This window comes from Mustela nigripes, chromosome 10, assembly GCF_022355385.1.
Source record: "Mustela nigripes isolate SB6536 chromosome 10, MUSNIG.SB6536, whole genome shotgun sequence".
Classification (NCBI taxonomy): Eukaryota; Metazoa; Chordata; class Mammalia; order Carnivora; family Mustelidae; genus Mustela; species Mustela nigripes.
The window spans coordinates 63,770,818-63,789,414 of record NC_081566.1 but is presented as its reverse complement, the minus strand read 5'-3'; the positions used below and the strand labels follow the sequence as shown (position 1 = coordinate 63,789,414).

The 18,597-nt window shown below is 44.7% G+C and overlaps 1 protein-coding gene across 1 annotated transcript in view; it reads right to left on the bottom strand.

The window, feature by feature from the left end:
- LOC132025813 (spectrin alpha chain, erythrocytic 1-like) overlaps window positions 1-18,597 on the bottom strand; it is a 64,253-nt gene that overhangs the window by 29,850 nt on the left and 15,806 nt on the right. Inside the window, 12 exon segments of the mRNA XM_059413559.1 lie at window positions 584-728; window positions 1,483-1,574; window positions 2,539-2,640; window positions 3,951-4,137; window positions 4,728-4,879; window positions 5,816-5,953; window positions 7,659-7,751; window positions 8,590-8,807; window positions 12,299-12,421; window positions 13,663-13,906; window positions 15,301-15,482; window positions 17,079-17,283. Coding sequence (XP_059269542.1) covers window positions 584-728; window positions 1,483-1,574; window positions 2,539-2,640; window positions 3,951-4,137; window positions 4,728-4,879; window positions 5,816-5,953; window positions 7,659-7,751; window positions 8,590-8,807; window positions 12,299-12,421; window positions 13,663-13,906; window positions 15,301-15,482; window positions 17,079-17,283 — 1,881 coding nt within the window.

Genomic DNA, 18,597 nt, shown 5'->3' with positions numbered 1-18,597 from the left:
TTTAAGATGAGAGGGTGTTGGGCAGATGGTTAAGTGAACCTGTTGATAGTGTCAAGGTCAACTTTGCACCCAAGAGTCCTGACTTTTAACGTGAAAACCGTTTCAATACAGATATTTTCTGTGCCCTTTCTGCTCTGCAAGATAACGCCAGGCTGCAGGATGCCCCTGATTTATCCCAGAGTGCATCTGGCAAGTTCCAGAGCTTTCTTGTAAGTCAAGTAGGATTAAGCTCTTTCAGTTCCTTATTAAGAAAACTGCAACACGCCCGGCCCAGGCCATCCTGGGGGTGGCCAGTAACTCCTGGTCTGAGGCTGTGGGCCTTTTATATGGTTTAGGCACTTGGAAGCCACTAAGAGGTGCTTGGACAGTAGAGGTCATTTCAGGATGTTTTCCCTCCATGTTCTGAGGTCCTGGCCATGACCTTTGGGTGCCCTCATCTTAGGGACAGGTACAAGGTCAAGTACGGAGTAAGACAAGGAGAAACTTGAGAGGAGGGATGGGGAATAGAAACACAGAGGAGGCCACACAGAGGAATCGATGTGAAGAGGGATGTGTTGGAACAGCTTGGGAGCAAATGTCCCACCTTTTCTCCCAGAGGCATGAAGTCTCTCTCAAAGATCTCATGCTGCCGCTGAAGGGCCTGAACGCTGAACAGGTCTGAACCGGGATCGGCCACCTGGAGGGCCTGGCGCTTCTTCTCGATCTGCTCCTTCATATCATCTGCTTCTCTGGCTCACGAGAGTGAAGGACTGAGGGTGACAGTGTGTTCCACAGGCAACCCAGCTGACTCCAGGGACATCCTTTCTACTCATCCCCACCCCCTTCCTGATGTGCTAGAACATAGGCTCACCTCATCCTCCCAGCTACGACTTAAGGAGTAGCTACTGTGACCAATTTCCACAGGCAAGACCAGAGCCTTAAGGAGGCTATCTGCTCAAGGTTAGACCACTACTAACTGGTGCAGCCTGTCCAGGCCAGAGGACCTGACTGCCTAGCCAAATTCTGCATCTCTGTTTTCCTGCTCCAAACACTCAACACTATGTTTAGACCTAGTGACGGTGTTTGGTTACTATTTGCCTGCTTGCTTGCTTGCTTGCTTAGCTAGGTGTGTGCAGACACAGATTTGGAATCAGACATAAAAAAATCAACTGTTGAAACCAATGTGGTATCGGTGACTGGCTGCTGTCTATAGCTAGTTCTGAAACAAATTACATAAACCTCTTATCTCTACTCCGAGTTTCATTACCTATCATGAAAACAGCTACTTACACATCAGGATCCAAGACCAGGCACTAGAATATTAGAGCTGGTTGCCTGGGAGGACCCCATGTGCCGAGTAACAAATTGGCTACAGAATCACCTGACCTCCGCCGATCTAGTCTCTGCATGTTGTAGTAATAGCGATGAGTCTCCTGCAGCAATCAGACTTGGGTTTTCGAGTGGGTTTTAGAGCAGCACTGCCTCTCAGGGTTGCCCTCTCACCTTTGAAACACCTGGACAGCGTGGGCGCTGCCCAGCAGCTGGCGCTGCTCCTCCGCGAGGCTCTGCAAGGAGTTCCAGCGAGTATTCAACTCCTAGAAGAGGCAGACACAATGGGTGTTGGCTAGAAAGCTAACTCAGGTGGCTCAGTGTTGTCCAAAGACCCAATGATGTTTGAATGCTCATTGTTGTTGTGTAATCTACTTCGGAAGCTTCAGTAGGTTTCTTTCCTTTCTGGAGTACTTGGTCCTCATTCACACAGTTGACAAAGGGATGTTTTCCTCCCCAAATGATGTTCTGGAATGGAAACCCAACCCTAGAGCAGCAACCGACATGGACTGCTACAGACACGACATACCAACCTCCAGAAGATGGGTACAGCATGTTGCCTTGGTCGTTAGCAGCTATTATATTTATGGATCCTGAATGGACCAAACCAAGCCACCACTTAGAGTTCAACTTTCCGCAGAGAGCACATGCATTATTCCTATGCACATCTCTTCTCCCTCCTACTCCACCTCAACCACCTGAGAAGAGGCAGAGAACTCCTCTTCCCTGGTTATGACCACTCAGAGAGCTGGACTAGACATCCCACTCATGCTCCTTCTATCTTCCATGGAACGAAGGGTCCCAGTCTAAATCAGGTCTAGAACGTCCCACCTCTCCTCCGTACTGACCTGTGTTTTTCTTCTTCTTTCATCAGATTTTATCAGCGCCTGTCTCCCCTAGTCAGCTTTCCTGACCAGCCCCTTTCCACTGCTACAGCTTCTTACCTACATTTTCTTTATATTCGTGTGTATGAGCATGAATTTTCGGTTTCTGTAAGTGAAGATGTGGGGAGGAGGGAGATATGTGTTGCAATTTATAGATTTCAGATCAGTTTAAATACATATATGGGTGGACTGCTTGAGCTATCGTCTTTGACCTTTCCTGAAGCCGGCTTTCCATCTTCCGCCTGTCTAGCTGATCTGTGGAACATGAGGTTGAGTGTATCAAAGCACAATGTGGCCCCCGAGCTCAGGCGGGCAGTGAGGAAACCATGGAAGGAGTTCTACTTACCTGCCGTATTTGAGCTCCTTCTGGTGTTAGAAGCTTTTCAAATAGAAGATCATCGGCCACCTTATTGATATCCCTCAGCCGAGGCTCATTGGTCTTCAAATCCTGGGTGGGAAAATTTGTCCAAAGCAGCATAAATCCCCTTCTCAGGAGTCTTCATACCTGCCTGCACCTCCTGCCCTAAATATTAATAACCTTACCCTCACATGCAATGCACAAGAAGCCGCCCTCCAATCTGCCGCTAAGAAGGGGAGTTTTAAACTCCCTGACCCCAGTGGCTATTGAGAACTTGGCAAGAGAGCTGCCATTTTTCTGGAGTGTGGAGCACATACAATTTCTGAGATATCTGAAAAATCTCTTCTGATTTACTTAAGCTGCAGCCTGTGCTTTCCTACCAACAGAAACTCCTCTGCCCTCTATAGAATTTCATGGACTAAGTTGTAATCCGTTTGTGTTAAGGCGTGTTATAAGAAATAGCTCTGAGGAGCTCATCACGATGCTTATGGGGTTGAGATTACCCATTACATTTTACAAATGCCTCTAAATGAGCTTCCTCATGGGAGTGTCATTCCTGGTGTTCTTTTATATTTTTGTCCTGCTTCCCTTTATTTCACTTTCCTCTTGCTTTATATATTCTATATGTATATATAAAATCCCTACTTACCTATCTCTGTCCATCCATCCATCATCTATCTAAGTATCCATCATCTATCTAAGTATCTATCATCTATCTATCCATCCATCCATCTGTCCATCCATCCATCCATCTATCCATCCATCCATCTGTCCATCCATCCATCTATCCATATATCAACCATCTACCATCTCTATATCCATTCGTTTATCTATCTATCTATCTATCTATCTATGTATCATCTACCCATGTGGGTCTTTGAATTCTATGTAGAAAACGTCATAAGGAAAAGAAAGGAAGGAAGAGGCTTATATTCACGGCTAGCTAACGTATGCTATGAGTCTGTGAGAATGGAGGATGGATGGTTTCAGGCTGGTAGAAACTTAGAAACTAGCTGTAAGTTCTTCCCACCTTCCCATCTCAGCTTCTGTCCCATAATTAAGAGCTTCTGAAGAGTCCCACAGCCTCCCACCTCAACCTGGGATCCCAGAACGAAGCATGGTGTGGGATGAGTGCTAAAGAGCTCAGGGAGACCACCACTTCCAGGAGGGCCTGGGAGTGGCAGGGACTGTAGGCTGCAGAGCCAAGGCCACTAACCCCTCTGTATTTCCCTTCCACGTCTCATACCCAGAGGGAGATCTGAAATGTGGGACTCTCAGCAGCTCTGAGAAGCATATTTAGCAGATGTGGATTTGAGGAACCACGTAGGAGAACATGTGGGATAAACGGAAGCAGGGTCACTGTCCGAAGCCATCTGGAGGAGAAGGTTGCTCGTTCTCACCGTTTGGAACTCGTCGAACTTCTTCTGCAGCTCCCAGACATCCTCTAGCTCCACCCCGGTGTTCTCTGCCTTCTTCTCTTGGATCCACTCCAGCATGTCGCCCGCCTCATAGGCCAGCAAAAACTCGTTGTAGCGTTGCAGCAGACGACGCCTGCGCTCCTCTGCCCTATCAAGGAGGGAGCGGTACCTGTGTGCAGAAACAGAAAGACGGGGAATGGTGTTGTGAAACATGGAAGAAACACTAAGGAGTGGAAGCAGGGAGAGTCAAAGGAACAAGAAGAAGAGAGAGGGAAAATCAAACGAAGAACAGAGGAGGGGAGGAAGTAAAGTTGGGAGGAAACAGCATTGAAAGCAGAGAGACAAACGCACGGGGTTCCATTAAAAATAATACAAATGTCAGTGTTCCAACAGTGTGACTGCCATCACACCTCCCCTATTCTATAGACGTGAGATGTTCACATGCCAGCCAACACCTGGGTGAGAAGCTGGTGGAGTGACTAAGTTCACGTGGAAGTCAGAAGACTTCAATAACCTCAGAACGCTGGGCAGGCAACCAGAAGGAGTCCCTCCATGAAGTGCCTGACCTCAGGCAATTCCCTTAATCATTCTCATACAAAAACTGAAGTTTTTCAAGGACACAAAGTTGACTTTCAGCTCATAAAATCTGAGAATTTACAATGGCATCGTTAATCTAACAGCAGAGTCATGAGAAGTGTCTTTGCCAATAAGAAATACTTAGCCAAGTGCTGTCCAGTTCTCCTGCTTCTAAAAACGTACTGGTTCTCAATCTGTTCCTGGCGCTGGGCGATGCTGCTCGGGTCTTCTCGCTGCCGCTGCGGGGGTGCGGGCAGTTCATCCTGAGCCAGTTTCCTGACATAGACAGCAGGCACGAAGCCTTGGTGGTCACCAGACTCCACCTTCCACCAGTCCTGGAGAGAGAGAAAGATCCCCACTCCTTCTGTAGTTCTTGAAAAACCGCAAATAGGAGAGGCTTCAACTCTTAGAACTAAGTCTGCAGGCACCGGCCGGACTATGGTGGGCGTGGGCCTCTCCTCCCCACCGCTCCCAGAGCACCTAAAAATTGTGCACAGCCTTAAAATTCGCTCGTGGATGTTTTGTGTTCCAGTATCACCCTGGGCCCCACAGAGCAATCAGGGGTGTCACTGAACGAACACTCCGGATTCGACGTGACGGCAGGGAGAAGGCTGAGCAGAGAGAAGACACGGACCGGCATAGAGCTTACTTGCTCATGGACCGTCCTTCCTGCCTCTCAAACATTCGCTCGCCCCAGGACAAAACCATATCCTGGACGCTCTTCTTTTCTTCCCAATAATTTTTGGAAATTATTGCAATGAAAAAAAAAAATCATCTGAGCGCTTATGAAGAGAGCCGATATTTTGTCCCTATTCTCACAGGCTCTTTCACAGACCTGTTCCTCAGACGTTAAAGAAAACCGAGTTAACAAAAAACTTCTCTTTTTTTCCAGGTTCCTCCTCACCCTGGCCATTGTCGTTCCAGCACTGGGACCAAGGGCATGAAGGAGGGACAAGCAGAGATGAGGAGAAAGGGACCAATTAGGATCACGGAATTGCATTCATAGCTTCTATGTCTTTGGGCAACTTACTTAGGCTTCATGAGTCTTCATTTTTTTTTCGCTGTAATTAACAGTATAACCCCAAAGGACATACACCAGACCTTACAAAATACCCGAAGGAAAGATGCTACTTAATAAATTATGGTGATTGAAGAGAGACAGCCATAGAAAAATGTTCTTTGGGCAAAATCTGGATATCTGGCAGGGCTGGGAAGGCTGACCGTGGAGGCGCTGTCTTGCTGATGGGAAGAAGGTTAGAAGGGAAGGTCACCTTGTTGATGGAACTGAGCAGAGTTAAGACGTCGCCTTTCTTCATGGTGACTTCGCGGTTGCTGCGGGCCTGGAAGTCGTATAAAGCCACCACCCTCTGTTCTCGAGCGGCTCCCTCCACGGGCGCGGCCTGCTGCTGCTGAATGAGAGCAGGAAGCAGATCCCGTCAGTCACCGGCTCGAAACACGTCTCTCTCCAGCCCCTTGGTGGGGAGCCGTGCTCGGCTGGCTGCCTGGAGAGGAGAGCCTCGGGCTGGGCCGTCCCACACGGCCACCAGCCAGAGGGAGATTGCAATGAACCGTTCTCAGACAATGGTGCCGCCCTGACCCTTGAGGGGACAGGGGGCCAGGAAGAGTGAACACAGAATGAGTCACTGAGTGTGTAGTTTGTCAGAAACGTAGGGAGTGCTCCGAGCCTCCAGGGTGTAAAGCAGGTAATAAGGTTGCTACGCCCCAACATTTCAGAAGATTCTTCGAGAAAGTGAAAAACCCACTATCTCTGGTGGTCTTCTGCCTTTCCCTGGCCTATACTGACAACCCTTCCAACCCCTTCACCCTTAAATTATTACATCAGTGAAAAATGGGCTTTTTTTGTTTTTTAAGAGAGGGATGACGTAGAATACAGGAAAGCCCACAGAACTGCAAAAGCTGACACCGTAAACTGAGATCAGAGATCTTGGACCTCTCTTTAGCAAGCAACCTGCTCTCCAAGGTGTAGCCTTCTCTGATTTATACTTTATGCAAATGTCAGACCTCTGAGAGAATGAACGGAGTACGACACACCTTTGTAAGCCATGGCCCACGCCTGCTTCCCCTCAGAGTGGAAGATGTGTGCCTCCCTTACAGACCCTCCTGATTTTATATCCTTGGAGCACCGTGTTTCCTCACCAGGCACAATGCACTCTCCCACCTGTCCCTGAGGAAGGCATGGCACACAGGCTCTGTGCCCGCATGGTGACCTGGCATGTCCTGCCCACGTCTGCTGTCTACTCCCAGAGTACGAGCCCAGAGCCTCTCTCTTTCCTTCCGCTACTGCAAGGAGGCGCCCCGTCACTCAGTGGGTCCCAGCCTCGCTGCTGTGCGGGACAAGCCCTGAGCGCGGGCTCGTTCCTGACCATCTTCACATTCTCCGGCACTCGCAGGACCCATTTCCCCAACGCACCTGAGTATTCGGGGCTTTCGTGTCTTCGCACTCAAATCTTATTGACTAGAAAAGCCCTTCTCATCTACACAGTAAACCATCTTAAAAAATAACCCAGATAAACTGGTTCGCCTCAGCCGTGAGGATCCTCCTACTTTGCAATGGTTTTATTTCTGGTGAGAGGAGCTCCATTCCCTGAGACCCTTCCTCCTGTCCGTATGTCTGTCATGGGCTCTTATTTGCCGCACTTTCTGATCTCCTAATAGACTGGAGTCTTCCTGATCTCCTAAGAGACTGGAGTCTTCCTGCAGTCGGGATTCTGCTTCATTCGAGGTTGTGTACGGTTGACATTTCACAAGTTACACAAACAACCAGGAAGGGACACGAGGAATCAGGAGGGACTGTGAGAAGGAGAGGTGTGCGTAAGGGGGTGGGCAGGAAAGCAGCAGGAATGGAAATAGCGAAGGAAGGACGGTGGAAAGCAAGAGCACATCCATGAACGTGTGACTGCGCTCCCCGAGAGCCCGTTGTGAACTAGGTCTGTGAACGCTACCGAGAGGCTACCGTTCCTGCTTAGAAGGCCCAGAGAACTTAGGATTTCCTTTGCAGTTGCTTCCTGGGTTATTGGACATACAAGCCAGTAAGAAAGAGAATCCTCTCTTGTCGGGCAGGGAGTGTGGCTCCTGGCATCTCCACCTTCTCACCTGGCAAGCCGCCGCCTGGTCCCGCAGGGCTTGCATGCTGTTCCCGAAGGCACTCAGGTCCACCAGGAAGGCCTCGTGCTTCTTCAGAAGAGCCTGGATTTGTTGATGAGGGGCCATTAGAAGTGAGCACGGGAAGAGCCCTAAGCATTCTGGGGAGTCGTTCAGGTATTATTTGGATTGTATCAATTGTCCTAATTCCTGGTAAGAGACACTCTCCATCTATAATAAAGAGAGGCTTTTGTTTGTTTGTTTAACTCTAAATTTTCAAGTATTGGGAAGCTAGGAATTAAATGATCGACAATTTCAATATATTCACCACTTTTGCTTTAATGAAAATGAAGTCAAAATTGCGCAAGTGTTTTATTGACCCACACCACAGCTAGAAGAGGTGCAGCAAATGGTGTTAGTTTTTGGTATTAAATACTAGCATGACTTTAGACGCCCACCACAATTACTTCTAGTGCTGAAGGTTCGTTAAACACTAGGCCGGCTTATGAGACAATGAACAAAACAAGAAGCAGACATAGAGGGTAATTATGACCTTTCAGGTTCTTGTCCCAACATGTCTGCCTGATTTTATGTCAATAAAGTAATGAAACTGTATATATCTTAGAACCATGGTTGATTTGTGAAAGCCCAAGGTTATTCTGGGAAATTTAGGATGGACCAAGACAGGCATGCATGGATCTCTGGCCATGCCCTTTGGGGTTTAGACAATCTTTAAGGAAACTATAAACCTCTGTGGGATCAGGAAAATGTGTGTACATTTTAGGATTTGTGTCAACTCCGAGGTTATCCCAACCAAAGCAAGGCCAAAGATCATCATTCTGGAAACACCCAAATAATCTCCCAAGAACCTATAGCCATCCCACAGTCTAATTTGGTACCGTTTGGTGAGAACAAGGCAATGTCTACCTCCATGCCCCCTTACCCCAGCTGCTTCTTCATCAGCCCCATAGTTAGTGTTGTCCACGATAGGTTCCTTCTCTTGAATCCATGCTTCTGCTTCATTCAGGTCAGCCAGATACTGCTGGAACTGGACATTGGCCTCAAGATCATTCCGCCGTCTGCTGGCCCGAGCCTGGAGAGACTCCATATTGTCATTTAAGCTCTTGACCCTGGAGGCCACATCTTCTGCAGCAAAGTGCCCTGTGGGGGAGTGAGAGAAGGGATGAGTGTCGCCCTCAGTAACGTCACTGTCCTTTAGTCCTCTTGGTGACCTGGGAGAGAGAAAAGAAGGCATGAGTCTGCTGCTTTACGCTGTCAGTGTAGCGGTTCACCGAAATTCCTGGGTGTTAGAATGTTCTGAGATGGAAGGTCGGTAGGTGGTCAGAGAGGATGGCTGTGTCCGTGCGGTAGAGAAGGGTGTGGCGTAGTCTGTGCTACATAGACTTGAAAACAGAAGACTTCGTGTGGGTCCTGCCCAGGGTTCCAAAAACATGTATTTTCTGGAATAAACAGAAAATCCAACAGATTGCCGGTTCTGCCCAGAAGGGATTTATCATCACACGACCAGTCCTCTCACCCTAACAACGAGAAAACAGGACAGACTGCAACATAGGACGACGCCCAGACCACAGGCAGAAGACTGTGACTCTTCAGAGAAGGGAAGGAAATGAGATGTGCCCCCATGTGCAGGGCAGTCTCTGGGCTACAGGGCCGGGGTGACGCCACACAAAGCCAGCCGGCACACTGAGCTGAGCTGAGCAGGCAGAGTGAGCCGGGCAGGCAAGACCAGCCAAGCTCGAGGAACAGGGACCAAGGAGGACACCACCCACAGACAGAGCCCTGGAGATGTGCGGGGGGTTCCCCGCATGTTTGAGACTTACAGGCCCGTGTCAGGAGACTCCTCAAGGTTAGGACAAGGGGGTGAAAGAACAGGAGGCCCAAATCCCTAAGGCTCAACATAGGGCTGCAAGTAGTTAACATGAGTTCCCACCAAAGTGGACCAGAAGAATGACGCCTCAGCGTTGGCCCCATCGTTACATCAGTTCCCGCTTAAGAGTGCTCCCTGGAGGTTCCAAGAGCTTCAGTGATCACAAGCTTAACAAACAAAGACAAGCACATCAAGTTATACTGTAATCAAATTTCTGAAAGCCAGTGATAAAAAGCTTAAAAGAGTAATAGGGGAAAGAGGTATTTTACACAGGGAGGAGCAGAGACAGTAGTGAGAGTGGACTCCGTATCAGAAGCCCCACGAGTCGACAGACAAAGCAGCAGCATCATTAATTCCAGAAAGAAACTGCCAACCAAGAATTTGTGTCAGCTAAAAATGTGCTTCAAAATGAAGTCGTTCAGACCAACAAAAGCTTAGAGGATGTGGGGTTAGCAGACCTGCACTACAAGAGCGATTAGGGAAAGCTCTCCATGTAGAAGAAAAATTATGAGGTAAAAATATCAGTGTAGTCAAAAGAACAAAGAACAAAATATGTGAATGTATGTGAATACATATAGAATAAATATAAAAGGGTTTTTTACTCCATTCTTCCTCTTAAAACTGATTGACTGGTAAGGCAAAATTAGCAACAATCTACAGTGGGATTTATAACATATGTAAAATTAAAATGTGTGACATCGATATACAAAGGAGAAAATAGGAGAAATGGAAACATACTGCTTACGGATCTTATTCTACACATGAAATAGTAGCTTTTATAAAGTTAGGATGTGACACATTAAAGATCTATATATTTAAATCCCAGGACAGTGGCTCTTAAATTTTTGCTCCCAGAATCCTGTTATATTTTTTTAAATTCATTTCGAGCTTTTATTTAAATTCTAGTTAGTTAACATACATGGAAAATTGGGTTCTAAAATTAGTTTCTTGTGTAGAATTCAGTGGTTCATCACATACATAAAACACCTAGGGCTCATCACAAGTGGCCTCCTTAATCCCCATCATCAATCTAGCCCATCTCCTGCCCACTTCTCCCCAACAAGTCTTAGCTCGTTCCCTATAGTTAAGAATCCCCTTATAATTTCAAAAATTATTGAGGACCCCTAAGAGCTTTTGCTCATAGGTGATACCTATTAATAGTCACCATATCAGAAATTGAAACAAAAATTTTTAAAACAAAAGAATATCCAATTCTATTAGCCACTAGAGCAAAGGCATTATCAAACATCATGTAGAAAATTTCACTGTGCACTTACAAAAGAATGAATATAAAAAAGGCAAATAATGTCTTAGCATTATCAAAACCATACTTGGAGAATCACTACTCTAGAATAAACACATATGCACACGTCTCCCATAGACATGTATCCCACAGAACTATATCTAGCAAATATGGAGATAAAATGGAATTGTAGTAAATGCATCATTAATCCAAAGAAAGTGGAAACTGATGGACAAAGAGAAATGAATAGCAAGATGTTAGATTTAAGCTTAACCATATTAATAATTGCCTTAAAATTAAATGGTCTAAACAATCCCATAAAAGAGAGAGATTACTGGATTGCATAACATAAAAGTGAAGCATAACTCTATGCTTTCTGTAAGAAATCTGCTTTAAACATAAAGAAATAGAGTACAACCAAAAAGATGGAGAAACATATATTGTGCAAACATGAATCAAAGACAGCTGGAGTGGCTGTACTGATGTAGCACCAAGTAGCCTTCAGGGTATGGCCAGGGACAAAGAGGGCTATCTATCGTAATGTGAAAGATTTTAATTCATTAAGAAGACACAACAAGCCTAAATATGTACGCACACAAAAATCTAGTTTCAAAATACATGAAACAAAAACTGATAGAACTGAATGAAATAGATGAAATCCACAATTACAATTCAAGGAGAGAAAGAAGAGGAGTCACTATAGTAAAATAGGAACTGCAAATAAACATTTTTAGTTTGAATCCCTCAGTTGAGATCTGAATTTTTGGTCAGCAATGTGAATTTTAAACTATACTTTTGATAGCCGGATGCTGGCTAGCAACACTTTACGCTTCTCCTTCTTCTCTTCCTACCCTCCTCCTCCCCCTCCTTCTTTTGTTGGCAACAAATTATTCTTGCATCAAAGGAGAGATGATCCAATGTAATCTGTGTTGCTTATAGTACAGCCAGAACTTGATGTTTTGATGTTCAGTTTCAAACATCATCATTAAGCAGTAGGGGGTTTTTAAAAACAAGAAGCCAGGTGGAGGAGAGATACTGAGACTATACAAATAAGGAATTTATAGAAATGGTACTAGTAACTATCCAGACTATAACTGTTTTAAATGTAAATGATCAAAATAAATAAATGCAAATGATCTGAGGCAAGTCTTCACAGATCCAGAAATTCCCATGTGGGAAACGGACCTGATTTGTTTTCTGGGGCTTTGTAACTTAAATTCTAAATTCTAGAACTTCTACAGAAGATCATATTGATAATTAGCATAAAAATATTTTATTTAATAATTTTGGCTTAACTGAAGAATGGTTTATTTATGAGGTAGGGAGTTTCCTGCTATTGGATTATATAAGCAATATTGTATCATCATTGTGTTTGTCAGAAATGCCCAAGGGGAATTTCTGCATTAAAAGGGAATGTGAATCAGAGATCTTTAAATTCCCTTAAAGCCCTGAAATTGAGCAAACGTCTTCCTTTAAGTTTAGCATGTGATTATTGACCAGTTCAACCTGAACCATACATACCTTCCTCTACCATTTTGTTTCCCTTCTCTGTTATCGCTTGGATGCTTGGCTCATGGCTGGCAATGTTATCCTGGATGACTTGGTGTCTGTTCAGAAGCTTCTTGGAGACAATCAGGTCCTTGCCTACAGAGAAAAATAAATCTAAGGTCAGGTATTGTTCTAGTGCATGAAATAAGAAGAGGCTACTCTACCTTTTATTACTCTTGGACCTACAAGTTTTACCCTTTGAGGCTGTAGTCTCTGTCTGGACTTCCTGAAATTTATATCATTTGTCTGAATTAACTCTGCTCACTGTTGTTCTCCTTGTCTCTTTGTACTGAGAAAGTTCAACTCATTATTTTACAAAAGAGAATAATATAGGCAGAAAGGCAAGTAACTCTTCAACCAGAAATTTCAATAGCACGCAACCAATTTTGTTTTAGCATATTACGGTGTAAAAAGCAGACTCTTCCACTTACTAATTCCTATGGATGTCAGAAAGTTATCAAATCCTTGAACTTAGGTGTTTTTCACCATGAAAATGACGTGTTATATGTTTTAAAGTTTTCTTTGTAAAGATTAGAAATAACTTATAAAAATATGCCTCCCTTGCTGCTAGCATTAACAAGAACCCACTAAATGCTATACATCGTTAATTCCCTCCAGTTTCTCAGCACTCCAGTTCCAGATGTCAACTACCTATCTCCCATCCACCGGTTCCCCCTCTTCCCTTCAAAAATCCTTCCCTGGACTTCCCACTAAATGACTTTCCAGAAGCTCTCCATGCCTGTCCACCCTTCAAAATGTCTTTTCTCTTCTAGAAGTTCTCCCAGGCTGGCCCCTCCACTGTCACCATCATCAACACCTCATAGATGCTCCCACTATTGGGTATGAAGTTTGCATTCTGCTTGTACCCCAGCACTGCAATGATGGACAGCTCCCAAAGGAAAGGAAGGTGTATGTACTTTTCTCTGCTGTCCTACCACTTTTCTCTTTCCTGTAGCTCAGATCTTCACAGAAGGGAGGCACTGACACTATGGACAAAATTATTTGGGACCTCGAGCACCAACCATGATGGCTCAGCCAAGGGCCTTGGCAGTAACTTAAGTTAGAGCAAGTAGCAAACGGTTGAGCCCTCCAGCTCTTCTCAGGGGCCTTCAATTCATGGCATTGTTCATGGTTTAATTTAGGAGGTAATATGTTCGGTATGAATTTTAACAAAATCTTCTATGGAAGATGGAAAAATTGTTCCTGAGTGTGAGAGGGAAGAGCTGAGAGCAAACTCTGCATCCCCCACAACTGTGTCTCAGGCTGTCCCAGATCTCTCTGAGAGTCTGCAGACCTTGGTCTTCTATGGCTCAGCCCACGCATGCTCAGGAACTAACCAAGGTAGGTGGAAGCCACTGAGGGCTCAGTCTCCTGGATCCAGGCTTCCTCATCCTCCGTGTCCCTGCAGATCTGGTGCAGGAGGAGATGGTCAATAAGCGTCTTTTTCCGGGCGCTCAGTGGTTCCTTCAGAGCTTCAAACCGGGACACTAGGGACTCCTGCCTTGCTTTTATGTCTCCAGCATCAGGATGGTCTATTTTTTCAAAATATACTGCCAGGTCTGTGAGGGTGTCCACCTGATCCTGAGGGAGAGACAGAATAGGTGTCAGGAAATGCCATCGTTTAGTAGAAAGAGGGGGTTGGGGTTCAGCATGAGGAGGCTTTGGGGAGAATCAGCTCCCCCCAGTACTGTGTGATGACTTCTAACCGGATCATGAGACAGAGTGACAGGGGATGCTGAACCGAGGGCCACAGCATCACCCAAGAGCTATTTATAGGAAAGGAATTCCTAAACATTTCAGAAAAACATAATATACAGAGAGTGTGCCAAGGAACTCAGGAAAACCACAGACACAGCGCCTTAACTATCAGGAGTATTAATAAAGCACAAGTAACTGTCAGAGAGTGTTAATAAACCATGGCCTGGAGGAAAACGGGGGGGGGGGGGCACTTTCTGTCCGATTCCCTCCCACACTCCTCCTGCATATGAGCTGCAGGTGTGACTAACACAGAAACTCCCCAGGCTGAAGTTTGTGGCATCCCAGAAACAATGCCCAGGAGATGAAATGGGGTGTTTCCAAAAAGAATCTCATTATTTTGTTACCTTGTTTGCACCCTCATCAAGCCATCCCTGGAGTTATCTAAGGGACTTGTCCTGTTTCCTGTTTTCTGTTTCCTGTAGATTATTCTGTCTTTCCCATTTAACCCAAGGAGCAGGCATCATAAAAGTGGATTTTAACAAGATAGATCAGTAGGACTTTCTAGGGAACAACAGAGTCATCCTTAAGTACAAGCTAGGAGCCCTTGGATGAGAAAGTGAGTCAGCTGGAAGTATGTTCTCCAGAATATCACCCAGTGTCCACAGTCTCACAACTGACTAGATAAACTCAAGTGACAATCTGGTGGGATGCTGGGGGAATAACCCTGCACTCCAGAGTGCACATCCTACACATCCACATCCTAGTCCTCGCCCTGCTGCCAGTTCTCTCTGTGACCTCATGGAAGTCACTTCACAACTATGGGCTTCAATGTTCTTAACCAAAAAATAAAGCAGTAGGATTAAAGATAATTGCAAGCCTTGACCCATGGAATGCCAGGACAGGAAGAGACCATGTTGTGCAAACCTTGCAGTACAGATGAGCATATAGAGATGCGAGAAGGTGAAAAGATGCATCAAAGGTCCCATCAGCAGCAGGTGATGAGCAGGAATACGAAGTCCAAGTTTCTGGAGTCAGAGTGCAACACCAGATACAGGGGAGCCCACAAAGATCCCCTGGCCATGGGGTTCCGACAACCACACCTAGGACAATGACTGCACCACACAAGGTCTTAGGAAGGGACAGCTGACCAACTAAAATTCTGGAAGTTTTGCCTTCGATCCTTTGCTCTCTTTCTCTGTCAATAGTTACTTATTACAAGTGTGCTCAGCGCATGGACGGGAGCTTGGTCTACCATGGCCAGAGAGCTGGCAACCGACCTGATGGGCGCCCACAGCAGACTCCAGGAAGCCGTGTTTCCTGAGTAGGTTCTGTACATCAGACAGGCCTTTCCCGTAGTCCTTGGAGGCCACCTGCTGTTCCACGTCCCCCAGCCAGCGCTCCAGGTCTTCTGCAGTGTTCTTGAACTGTAGCTCCTGGTTGGCTTCATGCAGCTGGTTCCCTAGAATGAGGCAGTAAGAATGTGACAGACACCGTCACCCTTCCTCACTACACAGTAATACGCCTTCCGTAAGACTTAAGGGGAAATACAATATTTTGATATCCGAATGAGAAAAAATATCCATTCCATATGTGATTATACAAAAAAAATCTTAAATTTGTGTAATTTAGATGGTATCTGTTTTTAAATATAGTAACTTTCATTCCCAAAACAAAGATAAATAATGTTTATTCTCTGCTGAGGAGGTACAGTCCTATTATGTGAGATCTGACCATCTTGGGTGTTTAATATTTCAACTGTAACTCTCTATCAAGACCTCCTTTTCAAAGGGATTCAAACCCAAACTCTGCATTCCCCAATAGAAGTATAAAAATCGGGATGGGTTTCCATTTGAAATTTTGAACTACCTTTTTATAAATGTCTTTCTAAGAACATTACCAGCCCTTCCTGGTACCTCCTTCATCAGCAGCCCTGCCTCACAATTTTCCACCATTCTCAGCTAAATTCTTTATTCTTTGAATGATCATTTATATTATTTCTGCTAACTAATTGCTGTATCTCCTGATACTGGGGAGTAGCAGTACCACCTTATTGTTACTGTAAATTTGGATTTTTTTTTTCCTAAACCCCAAATTGGGTTGACATCTAAAGGAATCAGCATGTGTATATCTATTCTATAACCAGGGCAAAGTTGTGTCTATAAATGGAGTCTCCGTCTCACAAGAAGAATATTGACAGGAAGACCTCATTATTTGTGTTAATTACCACAACTAACTGATTTTCCAGAGAGGGGAGGTTACATGTAAGTAGAGGTTATTCAAACAGACATGTGGGAATTTTTTTAAGAGCTTACAGTAGGGCCTGAACACTTTCAGATATGTGAAAAAAAAGCATCATCAAACTCCATTTATAAGAATAAAAGTTTTTTTTTTTTTTAATGGGATTGGGAGAGGGTAAACCACAAGAGACTCTTAATCTCACAAAACAAACTGAGGGTTGCGGGGGGTGAGGGGGCAGGGATAGGGTGGTGGGGTGATGGACATTGGGGAAGGTATGTGCTATGGTGAGTGCTGTGAAATGTGTAAGCCTGATGATTCACAGACCTGTACCCTTGGGGCAAATAATACATTATATGTTAATAAAAATAATTTTTAAAAAGAATAAACTATTGTAAGAACATCACATGTGGTGCTGACAATCTTGTGATGTCTGCTTTAATAACCTGGGGCAAAATATCTTGTCTCATCTATAGAAAATCTAACTTAAGAACACCAGTTTCAAGTGCATAGCCAATACTGGATTCATGGCTCTGGAATATTTGTTAAGGAGACAGAAAAAAAAAAAAAAAAAAGTGGGAGCAAAGTGAAAAAAACGGAAGTAATTTCACTTAAACCTGTGTGCCTGAAGAAAACATAAAATTGTATGTGTATAATGTGGTAAACTTATGTTAAGTTATAAAAACTCTGTTCAATACAGGAAGAAATGAGTAGCCTCCCTTTTTATGGAGGTCACCAGGAAAATTCAAAGTGGTAGAGATTAAAATGCTAGGTTTCAGAACTTAGGAGGTAGACGTTCACCAAAACCTCTGCTTCTCACCTTTCTGCTCTGTAGCTGCCAGCAGCTCCTTCCAGAGGCTGACCACCTCGTCCATACGCTCGGCCACCTTGTCCGAGGCATAGTGATCAGCCTCAATCATCTCCTGGCCAGTTTTCTCCAGTGTGTCGAGCAGGCGTTGATAATCTTCCAATTCATTTTTAAACTCCTCCTGCTTTTGAACGCGGCTCTTCAAGTTCTGTATGTCCTAAATCCAAACGATGAAGGAAACTTATCCGAAGAATGGGGAGCAGAAATATTGAGGATTGGGGTTACTTCTCACTATAAATACAACTGCATTAAGGAGAGGAAACAAGGGAACTGTCCTAGTTCAACTACTGAGCCAGGGAACGTGAACAAACTCATGTGGCCAACCCCTCCTTCTAGCCACACGTCACACATGGCTAATGGATTTGTGCAGCCTAGACAGCTCCTAAAGATCATTTCGAACAGGGCACGCCATGCAAGAATTAACAATCAGACATGATCAACAACAGCCAAACTACGGGGAGAACCCAATATCCATTGTCCGATGAATGGATAAGTAACAGGTGGTATATATAAGCAATGGAATATTACTCAGCCATCAAAAAGAATGACAGCTTGCCATTGGCAATAACATGGATGGATCTAGAGTGTAGTATGCTAAAAGGAATAAATCTGTCAGAGAAAGACAAGTACCATATGATCTCATTCATATATATGGAATTTAGGAAACAAAAACAGATACTCATGGGGGGGCAGGAAGAGGAAGGCAAACCATAAGGAGACCCTTAATGATGGAGAACAAACTGAGGGATGATGAAGGGAGGTGGGCGGGGGGATGGGCAGGAAGGGCGATGGGGATAAGCAGTAGGTGTTTAGGAAAGTGATGGACCGTTGCACTCTCCTCCTGGAACCCATTTTACCACATAGGTTCATTAATTCAATTTTAAATAAAAATTTGAAATTTAAAAAAAGGAAGGAAAAACAAACACAGGGAGCTGTCATGAATGATGACAAAATTTTTCCCATTTCTGTCTGATGCATAATCTCTTCCTCTAGAGAAGATCTGTATACCTTCTGTACGCAGGAACCACACCTCCTCCCAAGAACACAAACACATATTGCCAAGTTTAACAAGATGAAAGGTACAGATAAGGTGCCCATAGCTCTATAAAGATATGAAACAAAAGTAAATATTGTGAATAGGTATTGGCCTCGAAATTAGGAGACTCATTCTAGCCTCAGCTAAGTGTGACAGTGTATGAGTGTATATATGTGAGTATAATAGTTTGCAGGACGTAACACTTGTGAATGAAAAATCCATGTTTTACACAATCCCAACGTAGAGAAATCTATGACTTAGAGAGAAGTCAAGGGTTTCCCAAAGTCACATAAATAAGACAGAACTAAGAGAATTCAAGCCCAGGTTCACCTTCTCCAGAATTCATGCTCTAACACTTATGTTAAACTGCCTTCCAAATAACTGGGTAACTCTGCACAAGTCACTTCCCAATTCAAATCCTTGGTCTCCTCATCA